The sequence below is a fragment of the Scomber japonicus genome, chromosome 19, assembly GCF_027409825.1.
Source record: "Scomber japonicus isolate fScoJap1 chromosome 19, fScoJap1.pri, whole genome shotgun sequence".
In the NCBI taxonomy this organism is placed as follows: Eukaryota; Metazoa; Chordata; class Actinopteri; order Scombriformes; family Scombridae; genus Scomber; species Scomber japonicus.
The window spans coordinates 23,375,873-23,388,449 of NC_070596.1; the positions used below are offsets into that span (position 1 = coordinate 23,375,873).

A 12,577-nucleotide genomic window follows, 5' to 3' on the forward strand; every position below is an offset into this window, starting at 1 on the left:
TATCTATCTATCTATCTATCTATCTATCTATCTATCTATCTATCTACCTATCTACCTACTTACCTACCTACCTACCTACCTATATATCTACCTACCTACTTACCTATCTATCTATCTATCTGTCTATCTATCTATCTACCTATCTACCTACCTACCTACCAACCTACCTACCTACCTACCTACCTACCTACCTACCTACCTACCTACCTACCTATCTATCTGTCTGTCTGTCTGTCTGTCTGTCTGTCTGTCTGTCTGTCTGTCTGTCTGTCTGTCTGTCTGTCTGTCTGTCTGTCTGTCTATCTATCTATCTATCTATCTATCTATCTATCTATCTATCTATCTATCTACCTACCTATCTACCTACCTACCTACCTACCTATCTATCTATCTATCTATCTATCTATCTATCTACCCACCTACCTACCTATTTATCTGTCTATATATCTGTCTATATATCTATCTATCTTCTGCCACATAGCAACGTAGAAACACACTAGCTTTCACTGGTTAAAATGACTCACATCATTGACAGCAGATCAAAATAGGTGGGTCTAATTACTCATTTCTGTGGGGGCTAAATAAAACTTTAGGAAGTTGTCTGGCTGTCACAGGCCAGTATTTGTACTCAGTCAAACATTGTTACTGAGTGAAAAGAACCATCACTCTCTAACACCACTTAACAACCACAAATCAGCTCTGTGTTTTTGCAGCTCTAAAGCATCAAGACAGAAGCCTTTTTTTCCCTCTAGAGGCCCAATCTAGCTGATTGCATCACATTACATGCAGGAGAGTCACTCAGTTAAACTTTTATGAACATCATCACTGACTTAGTTATGTACAGGGATCTTCAGTATTTTGAGTAAGTAGTAGTAGTACTTTATGCTCCTCATCTCCTTTTCAACTTGTATCTACAGGTTGTGAATATGAATTAGGTTGGCACTGCAGTCTTTCTAGCTTTTATAGCCAAAAAAAGATTACAGGTGTAAATTGAATTGTGGTGGTTTATAACTTTAGTTACTTGCAAATGATAAATGCTACACCTTATTAGATGTTCAACAAGCAGATTTTATACTGGATTCTGATTCAATAAAATGCAATTGAACCCAATCTGTAGTCATGGCTTTAAATTACTTTTAAACTCTTTCTGACTATAAAATGATTGCAATGTTTAAAAGAAAGATTTCGGTTAGGTTTAGATGTATCTATTAATTTAGATTGAACAGATAACAATTGAGTCTTTGATATTATCTGTAGTAACCCTATGTGACGTTGTGAACTATGTTTCGTTGTGTTTACGATGTTCTAGTTTCCTCTCTATTGATTTTGAGTCACTGTACCAACTGGCTACTAGTGCTACTCGTGAGCCACTGTCCTACTGCCCCGATAATGAGGTCACTCACCGATTCCAGCTGTTTCCACGAGCTCTCGATGTGCTGCTGTGCCTTGCGCCCATCATGGAAGTGCTGTTGGAAGAGATGGGAAGGGAGAAAAAATATTATCAGGTTATTCAAAAGCTTAAGGGATTTAAAAGCAGGTGAACCCGACCTTGACATGGTAGGGATAATAAATTAGAAGCAGCCATACCATTAAATACTGTGAATATTACTCACAATGTGACAGGATAGTATTAATGTCAACTGAGAAAGTAGGCCAAAATTCAAACAGATATTATACTGTAGCTACATTAAAAATTATGACCACATAAACCAAAAGCTTATCTCTCGGAGATTTGTACAAGCTAGCAGATGGTTGATTTGATGGAAGACCAAACAGATCATAACCCACCAGCTCCACATAGGTGCACCAACACTGTGTTTCATAGCTCTACAGAAACAGTGCTACAGTTTAAACACACATGAAGCACCGACTTGTGCTAAAAAATCCACTGAATGAAAGCTTTATGCCAATTCCAATAAGATAAAAAGGTCAAACATACTTTAGAACAAGTAACCATAGCAGTCAAAGGACAAGCGATGCTTTTTTAATGAAACTGTAAAGTCACATGTCATGTGGTGGTGCCAACGGCAATGCTTTTGTTGAAAAAACCACAAAACATGCCTCTGTGCTCTCTGCTATATGCCCTCACGCATGTATTGATGATGCACTGATTTTACGAATTCAGTGCAAGAAACATGAATAAAATCTCCACAGGATATCTAAACAGAAGAGGTTTACATGATTAATCTATTCAATCAAGAAGGCGATGAACTACTTTTCATCTGGAAGGCATGTCACAAAAAATGGAGAGAGAAATTTAGAGTTTTAAAATTAAATACACCCATATTTTGACTTTTGAGACAGTTTTATCTACAGCTGTCCCTCTCCTCTGCTGGGTTTGTAATTAGTTTGATAGATTTATGTTGCTGGCCTGCCTCTGAACAAAGATTTCCATTTGATGTATTCATGTATACAGTATATAAATGACCAGAGGGATAAAATATATATGTGTAACATGACAGTTTCAGCTGTTAGTTGAGAGAATAAGAGAACAAAGTTTGGACATGAAATGAGACACTTCCAGTAAACATGCCATGAGATAAAACATGGAAGTGCACATGAGGCCAGATACTGTAATCTAAGGGGGAGACAGACAGGTCTCTGGGGATTTTGGAGCTGCCAAATGTGGGCATATTGTACGAGACGAGGTGGCAGCTGCTGGTCTGAACTCACACAGCACACATAGCGCTGTGTGTTTTTGTATGAGGCCTCACTTGGCCTATCTCACTCCAGGGGACCAGAGCACTTGGCCCAGAGGCGAGCACATCTTTCTACAGCTCTCTGCATGGACCACAGCCAGATCCCCTGGAAGTGCAAACATGTACCATCAACTTTAAACATTTTGTTGCTTTAAAATGACATTGTCCTTACTTGTGGAGTGCACAGATTGTCTCTTCACTGTCTACATTCATCTTAACCTACTGAAGAATCTAAAATGAAACAACATGATGACTTGACTGTTAATGAGGTACCCCTTAGTTATGCAGACTGCGGAAGCTAGCATCAGTAGCTGAGCTGAATATCGATGCTGCCATTCAGAAATGGACCCGGGCTATTATGAGGAACAGAAAGCCGTTGCTTGTACTTCTCTTTGAGCAGCACAAGGAAGTCCTTCAGTATCCTGAGCATGGGCAAACATACAATCAAGTGATGTGAAATTAAGGCAGATGTGGGAGGCTGAAAGGTTAATCTCACCTGAATAGGAATGGATATGAGAGTGGTTAGTGAGAATGTACGCTGGTTTACCTCAGGCAGTCACACTTCTCATTTTTTCCCAAAGTTTCTAGGGAAGCTCGGTAAAATAAGGAAGTGCTCCAGTATTTTAGAGGAAGTATTTGAGCTCTAACAGAAAATGGGACATTATGGAGCTTCTGAACTTAAATGCATGGTATGTTCAAACATTTCTTTTTTTTCAACCGCTGTTAAAACCTTGACCTTCGAATTCCTCTTTGACATGAACAGTAGTTTTCAATGATGAGCTTTGAAAAATATGCCATACTAAATGATGATAAGACACAGTGAAGATAGGATATAACCTTCTCACAGGCCGCAACACCAGACTGGGTGACATCATTGTTACTGTTGAGCATTCTTTCAGCCAAATATTTGTCTCCATAACAACATTTCTGAAAAAAATACCCAGCATCTTGCAGTGCATCAACAAAACGTCCATCACCATCAAGATAAACAAACCAGGCTGACACTGTTCTCCAAACAACACCATCGTATTTGTGTTTGCTTTGACCAATCCAAACCTCATTTTCATTATTTGTAACTAATAGCCATTAATCCTGTACACATTTTATTTGCAGAGACACCCTTGGTCCTCTCAGTCCATCCAGGCCTTATGTTTAACACAAGACAGAGCTGACACACCCAGTCTTTCTCCAGCCTAACCCTCTCAGCTGGAGCATGTGACTGTGAGCGCAGTCAGGGGGGGCGTCTTTGTACTTCAACAGATCGCTGACCTGAAGCTGCCACTCTCAAGTTACCCTGGCACTTGAAAGACAGTGAGAGAGAAATAAAAAAGGGCTGCTTAAACTGCACTACAAATTTTAACTACATCAATATATTAACTGTAATGAAAGTGGGATCGGAAAAAAATGATCATTAGCCACCCGAGCCCAAGCACATTAGATCAGGGAAAACAGATCTAATATTTACTGAATAATGCCAAACAAGGCCTGCTCTCATGAAAAATGAAGGCGTAGAGCCTTCATTTTTCATCGACAAAGGAATTCTTCATTTCTCATGCAGTTACGCACCACCTGGTACAAGACTGACAGCCAGACTCCCTCCAGGTACCAGAAGAACCCCTAAACAAAGCCAAGACACGTAGGAATGAAAGGACGTCAATGTGATAATATATGAAGGAACAGGCAACTGTGATACTGTGGACTTGTTTTCACAGATTTCTATCATCTTTCTCTGCATAAACAAACACAAACATTAAAAAATGTCCACTATGTAGCTCAGCTTGTCGTTGCTCTCTCCAACAAAGCCTGCTGTAAGTCGGAGCGACCGACCAAGTTTGCTCAGCAAGCTCGTTGCATCTGACGCACACATCAAACAGATTTGGCTTTATCTGTCTAGCTATATCAACCTGTACAGGATGTTGTCGTCTTTCGTCTTGACTACCGTGCCCTTCCTTTCAGGGTTGCCAGCATGTACAGTAAAACCTACGCGAATGGTCCATAATGCATCAGCAAGTCTGGTCTTTAACTGGCAGAAAAAAAACCCCAGCTCATGTCACTCCACTTTTCTTTACTCTGCACCGGTTTCCTGTTGCTGCCTGCATGAAATTCAAGTCGCTGATGCTCGCCTACAGAGTAGCCGCTCCTGGATGTCCCCCAGGTGGACCTGCCCAACAGTAGTATTCCTCTCTGTCTTTAAAAATCACTTAAAGTCCTACGTCTTCAAAGAGTACTTACTTACATAATATTCTCCATCTCTCGATACTTCTCATGAAACAAACAAAAATAAACAGTCAGCACTTGTGTCAGGAAGGTCGTACTTATTCTCAATGGTTTCTCCTTCATCTACTGTAGCATGGATCGTAACTTATTTGTATGTCACTTTGGATAAAAACAACTGCTAAATAAACAATTGTGATTAAAAGTAAGTGCATGTGTTGCAGCAGCTACTATCTACTGTCTCCTTTATCTGTTTTCCAGTGTCATCTTTGTATCAGACAGAGATGAGGTAAGACAGACATGCTCCCTCTGGCACACATGCATTCATAAACATAAACATGAGGTGAAACAAAGGACAATCAACTAACAGTCTCTGCAGTCTGACACATAAACAGACTTGCTTTGGGGCAGCACTTGTATATTTGATTTTGCATGTGTGTGAAGAGGTAAACATATGCATCCGTGTACACACACACACACACAAGCTCGAACTGATCCGTTAGTCATTCACTGATATGACATGCTTCGTAGGAATGTGCACCTGCAGTTCCTGTCAACACTCATACTATGATCATTAGGTACGAGACATAAACCCACAGGTCATACAAGATAGAGACTAGAGAGATTATAAAACCTCATGAAAACTCCTCCTGAGACTTTTTGTCCTCATGTTTAAACCATCAGGTTCAACAAGAAGTATTATTGCAGAGGTCATTTCTACTGAAGCCTGAGAGATGTGCATGAGGCGACTTACGAGAAGATCCATCCATCAATTCTCCCTTTCGGCTACTTATTTGTCTTTCCGCTCAACACGAGGAGGCATGCGAGGCCACTCCAGAGAGACACATTGTTCTTAAACTGCCGCTGTATCTCTCCTCTCGTCTTCTCTGCCTCCAGGAGATAAATGACGACAGCGTCCTCTGCCAAACCCACCTAAAGATGTTTTACAGTGCGTTACGGGTTTTCAGCTGACTTTTCAGTAAATGTTGTGTTTATTTTCCCGGCTATGTCAGCTGAATATGATGTATTATTTCTTTTTAATTCTTTTCTAGCTGCTTGAACATATTGCATCATTGCAGGATATGACAGACTGAGCACCGAAAGATATAATTACGTGCTGCGCTGTGGTTACAAGTGGATACATCAAAGCACACACTGAACTAACCCTCAAATGGACTCTAAGTAACACATGTGGACATGTGCTGTAAATATAGCATAGAAACATCTATGATTACGACAAGTGTTACGATAAATAGGCAGTCTTAGAAGGTCTTGATGAGTATTTAAGGGTCTTTATCGGTCCTCATTAGAGAGGACACCTAAGCCCTGTGATCAGAGGCCTGGTGCGGATAGAAGTATGCTGACCGAACACCTTAATATGACTCCTCAGCACATTCACAGTCCAGTGGGACTTAGGCTCTTCATCCCATATTAACCCTGCCTGCTCTTCATCGTTGTCTATAATGCTATTTGGCAATAAACAAACAATGCATGATAAACAAGAGAGTATGTTTATTTCCCCTTGTCTTTATCATTTAAATTAAATGATGTGTTTACATAGTGCATTAATTCCAGTAGTCTGAACTATAAAATGAGGTTTTGTAAAAACAAAGTATATCTGTTCTCTTAAAATCCGTTAAGACAACATTCTTGGCTTCATCTCCTCTGCCAACCCCAAGCTGAGCTTAGCAAGAGGTTCACTAAGGGAAACAGCAAAAGGGAGGTGAGGTCAGTTACAAAACAAGCCCACATGAGAAACTAATGAGGTATTATTGTTTTCTTTTTTCTTCTTCTTCTTCTGGGTCTGCAGTGTGGATTTCACCTGTTCAGTAAGCTCCCAATAAAGCCAGGAGGGGCCGGACCTGACCCTCCTCTAATCCCACTGTCTGAGTCTGTCTGTACAACTTAGTCTGACATGGAGATAAATCGTAAAGCAACAACAGAAAGAACACTGAGTGGTGCTTAAATATTCATGTGAATGAAACCGGAGAAAGGAATGACGGGATGCCGGGTAGCATTTTCTCTAATAGTGTTACAGTCAACCCCCGAATGTTTTGATAAGGAACATTTTCTTAGTCTCAGTAACATTTGTGTTAACACTTGAACATGTCAAACAGTGTCCTTCCCCATTATTCATGTGTCTGTTGAGGGCTCAAGTGTATCTTTGTAATCAAAACTTTGTTGTAAGAAAGTAAGAGTTTAATGTGCAATTTACCCCTATAAGGACATTCTTCTATTGGCTCAGTGCCTCCGGATGAAATGCTTGTCTGCTCACAAAAGATAACTGCGAGTTATGGGGTCATGCTATGAAGGGAAAACCCCCTGCCCTGCCTGAGTAACTGTAAAAAAACACCACATGACAAGCTATTCACAATATCATTTTGAAAATTAGAGGTCCAGAACTGAGAAAAACAAAGGGTGCAAATGCTTGTGAAGGAGACACTACAGGGAGATGATGAGAAAGACAGAAGGGAAAATGGACCGAGAAACATTTTTTTTAAAGAAATCTGAGTAAAAAGAGGAATAGACTGACTGGATGAAGTGCAGAGAAATGAAGAGGAAGCGGGTGTCAGAGTGACATCCTGCAGTGTAAGAGCAGCTGGGGTCCCAAATCTAGACAGGAGACAGAGGCCGGTTGATATGCCAAGCCAAACCCAAACCAGGCTAAAGTAAAGCCAAAAGAGCAAAACAGGTCTAGAGGGGGCAGATGATTCCCCTTTGGAAATCCCCTCACTCTCCATGTGTGCTGCAACTTAAACAGAGCTTACATGTTACCCAGTTAAAGGGCAGGTTCACATTTTTTCTAGTTTGTCCTAAAACAACAGTGAGGTGGCTTAACAAACACTGACACATTTCCTCTTCATACTGACCATTAGAAGACCTCCTACAAATGTGCTCACAGTGTAAGTGATGGGGGACAAAATCCACAGTCCTGATTTGGAGAAACAATGTACTTAAAAGTTTATCTGAAGATAAAAATCATCAAGTCATCGGAGTTAGTCAAATAAAGTGGGTAGTTTCCAGAGTAAAAAAACTCTGCTACATAGAAGGATCAAAATAAAAAAGAGGTCATTTGGCACTAAAAATACATTAACTGAGAAAAACATTAACTCTGTTTGACTTATTTGGAAGACTGAAGCCTCATATTAGCTTCAAATAAACTTTTTAATGCATTTTTGCACAGAGGGAGGACTGTAGATTTTGTCCCCCGTTACTTACTCACTGAATGATTACAGTAACCATTTCCATGTCCATTTAGGCACTTGATTATTTAAAGACAGACTTGAAAAAATGTGAAACTTTCCTTAAAGGTAGAGTAACAGAGGCAGCGACACTGTTTGTCACCAGCTGAGCGCATAAGTACATACTCTAAAAAAGGTCACTGAAACTTTGAGCAGCCCTCTGGTTTTGGTTTTCCACTTCGGTTCCCTCAGCTGGGCTTCCGAGACACGAGAGTCCACGACTCAGAAACGACTTTTATCCAGCTGGATGGCGTACTCTCTGCTCCTCCACCAAACTTTTACAGATTTAATGGGCACCACACTGTTATCAATGAATCATGCAGTGCAGGTCCATCGCTTTTCCAAATCACTTCCATGATGGAAAGGAGGAAAGTGACTTCAACTTTTAAGAATAGAGTGTGGTGCACCAAACTTTTATAAATTGGTTAAAAAGACAGAAATGAGCTTGTAATGATAGAGAGACTGTGACTTTGTTCCATAAAAAGGACTCAGTCAGTCACGTTCTGCTCTTCTGGCGAGCCTTTGGGTGTATCTATATTTACTCAGCGATGACCTCAGTTCATGGAGAATAGAGTATGCTCAGGGAACTGGCTACTTAATTTTGTGTAGGCCAGCATGACTGTGTTCATTTACCACATCTGAAGAAAGTATTTGATTTAAAGCACTGGCACAGCTGATGTGGCCTAACTAGAAATAATGCATGGGATGTGGAAAGAGCCCGACTCAGTGTGAATTTTCAAAGACGTCTCACCGATTTTCTCTCCGTCTTGATCTCCTGCAGGTAGCGCGAAAGCTCGGCGATGATTTGAGACGTCAAGTTCTCGGCGATGACCTCGTGTTGACCCGCGTAGTCATTTAACTCGTTAAGCGTCATCACGAAGGCTCGACAGAAGGAGAACCTGATGAGAAACGGGAAGTGACGTTAGAAGACGAAAGACGACAGAGGGTGATTCTGTTCAGATTCAGGTTGAGAAAAAAGCTCCTTGAAACTTACTTGTTCTCTTCCTCTTCTCGCGAGTTCTTCTTGGGTTGATACTTCTTTGATAAATTCCTGTGAGGAAGAAGATTTCAGCGTTGTCAGACATTTCTTACAGTATCTTTACAAAGAGCTCAGTCTGCAAATGTGTAATGCACCCCCCCCCCCCCCCCCCCCCCATTATAATTCCCTGACACTGCCCTGATGGAACTGCCAAAGGATCATCTACAGTACACCATTCAATCCAGCAGAGTGCTTTCTACTACATCCCCTTCCCTTTCTTTCGGGTCATAAATCATCACCCCCCGGGAGTATGCATGCAAAGGCAGTCACCAGAAACAAGCATGCTTTTCTTATGCAGCCATTGCCCTTGATTTGACTCTGGGTGCAGGTTAGTGGCTCAAGATGAGTGCAGGAGAAGAAGGGATGAGAATATGTTGCTGTGTTGGAAACAGGCTATAAATAACGACCCTTATAGCAGTTAGGGATGTGTCTTTCAGTGTCCTTCTAGTCAACCCCTGCATCTGTCCTGTTGTTTGACAGTCTAAAGCACGTCATGTCACGTTTGTTTCATCACAATCGTGTGACACCCTCACCACCCAACAGTGCTGTTGCTCACTTTGATGGCCGCTCTGTCAGCAAAATATAATAACATGCATTATATTCTGATGGATTTGGGTGCGTGTTGTGTGCCTATGCTTTCAGGACCCTTTGTCTAATTAATGTGAGCTCTTGTTAAGCTAAAAAAAATGAACAATCAAGTGGTGTATGTACACACAAACAAGCCGAGCCATTTATATTTGAACTGAGACACACAGTAGACCCATGCTGTGAATAATACTGAGTCCTGTTGTAATTTTCTAATTCAAAATAATGGTTGTGCATTTATGTATTATAAGTCAGTCCACTGCTTGCTAGAAACGTAGGTTGCAACAGATTTGCATGGCAGTTTGTAACAATTAGAGCTGCAATGATCAGTCAATTTATAATATTTTTTAAATAAAATAGATTTCAGCTTCCCAAATGTGGTTATTTACTGTTTTTTTACTCTGCTAGGGTTGTAGACTGTTGCTCTGAGGTTTGAGGGCGTTACCTTGGGCTTTGGGTGACACATATTTGCATTTTTTTTTTACCATTTTCTTACAAATGATAAGCCGATTAATGAAGAAAATAAAAGACAGATTAATAGATAATGAAAATAATCACTAGCTATAAGCATAGTAACAATTACAGTACAAGATTTAATCATAAAACTATTTATTATTATTGTAGGTCAATGTCAACTGCTTTCAAAAATGTACTTGCCCTTGTTGTGAGATTATAGCACTATTCACTACTAGAATCTAAATGTTCCTCTCGTGCATATTGTAAAAGCACACGCTTAATTCCTGCTGAAATGAATAATGCATGTGTTAAAAAAAAACTGTAACATGTGTCTGCACTACATCCAGCTCTGCCCCTACCTCCCCCCACACTTCTCCTCCCTGGTGGTGTTTGTACTGTTGCTAGGCAGATCTATCTGTCTTGCTCTCTCCTCGTCCTTCTCACTCCTGCTCTAATTATAGTGCAAGTTCCCTCTCATTCATTCATTTACTTACTCGTAGCCAGATGTCACATGTCAGGTTATATTAGCACGCTCACCTTAATAACATGTAAACATGTCAAAATTAGGATAGGGGGCTATTGGTTAATTAGGAGGATTAAACGAGCTGTGTTTAGGCATATGTTTGTTTGTGTGTGTCAGCATTTTTGCAGTCTATACGTTACAGTTGATACAATAACCACAGCAAAGACAGGCACTTTTTTTTCACCCTCACCCAGTCTCTTTTGTTGGCAGGACTTTATTCCCCCCTGTGTTATGGATTATGCCAGACTGGAATTTGGGGGAGGGGGAGGAGGAGGTGGAGGAGGAAGCATTAATGCATTGCCCTGCAATGAATAGACTGAAGCATTGTGCATGTTTACACCAATCCAATGGAAGAGGATTATTCCTGGATTAGTGCAGTGTGTGGTTAGTATGGTGCTGGAAAGGGTATAAAGAAGTGTAATAAACATAGCTGACAATCGTTTGGTAAAGCAAGTTATTTGATATTTTGTTAAAAAAAGGCTGCAACTAATGATTATATTTATTATCAATTAATCTGCAGACTCATTTCTCAACTAAACTATGAATCATTTGGCCTGTAAAATGAGTGAAAAGTGTCAGTAATGCCTTTTTAAAGACTGCAGTGATGTCATCAAACTGCCTGTTTTATTCAACCAACTGTCCCAAATGTTGGACAACATGTTGAGCTGAATTGAATTTACTACCACACAAGATCAATAATAACAGAGGATCGTCACAAATAACAAGCCTGAGCTGGGAAGTGTGGCATTTACTGTAAATCTAAATAGTTGCCTGATATTTTTCTGTCCATCAACTAATTGATTAATTGACCAAACTATGCAGCTCCTTTAACCAAGTCTGCTAGGGGCTGAGCCTCAATTATACAGTTAGTGATTAATAATGACCATTTTCTTAGTAGTTCAGTCTTGTAGGCCTTTTACACCACAAACATTTGCATAGCAGCAAAAGCAGAGGTGCGACTGATAACATAAACAGTCTATTAAGTCTCATGGTTTGCTCACATTAACAATACCACAGCTGTGAAACTTGCACAATTGTATGAAACACACCCTTCATAAATGTTACCGATGTGCCTGTTATGACATGTGAAAACGTTTAAGATCAAACAGCCCATTACCACTAAAAGGAAAATCTAGACGCAAATATCTCCGACACAGATGAGAGAAAAGAAGACTTACAGTAGATCAAGGGCCAATTCCATTAGTTTATTAGATCTAACAGCCCTGTGTTTCTTTTAGTTTGAGCGTGCCTGTTAGATTAAACCTGATTTCATGAGCTAAGTTGATTACAAAGGATAATTAGTCCTTAGGTACGGCCAAGTAGCACCACAACAAAGAAGCATAGTGTGCTAAAAAACATAGGAAAACCCTATGACTCAAGCTGTCCTGTCTAAAACGTCCTAATTTCCTCATTTTAGCCTCTTCTGACAAGTGTAGCAACGTGCACGTAAGTTGCATGCGTGTGTGTGCGTGTGTGTACGTCTATGTGCGTGTGCGTCAACTGTATAACAGACCCAGTTTGACAGCGGGCTCTATGTCTAAGCACCCTGACTGAAAACTTCCTCACCATCTGTAGAGCCTGAAGTTCAACAAAAGCCAACCTGCCACGGCAAGATGAGTCTATCCTCATTCTTTTGCCAAACATACTGCACACAGCTGCTGACTAATTGCATTATGGGATATATGTGGTCCAATGCAAGCGCAAATCTGTGAGTGCACGTGTTTTAAGTCCACTCTATATACAATGTGTCATAACTTTGGATAAAAGTTTAACTAATTATCCAGAAGTTGTACACACACAAATTATCTTCAAGCAGATA

At 40.4% G+C, this 12,577-nt stretch overlaps 1 protein-coding gene across 9 annotated transcripts in view; it reads right to left on the reverse strand.

The window, feature by feature from the left end:
* The window catches only part of LOC128380757 (formin-binding protein 1), a 61,101-nt gene that overhangs the window by 26,599 nt on the left and 21,925 nt on the right, over window positions 1-12,577 (reverse strand). For all 9 annotated transcript variants that reach the window (XM_053340650.1, XM_053340651.1, XM_053340657.1 and 6 more), the window contains exons 3-5: window positions 9,150-9,206; window positions 8,907-9,054; window positions 1,404-1,466 (exon numbers count right to left, since the gene is read on the reverse strand). In XM_053340650.1, the coding sequence (XP_053196625.1) occupies window positions 1,404-1,466; window positions 8,907-9,054; window positions 9,150-9,206 (268 nt within the window). The remainder of the gene's footprint in view (window positions 1-1,403; window positions 1,467-8,906; window positions 9,055-9,149; window positions 9,207-12,577) is intronic.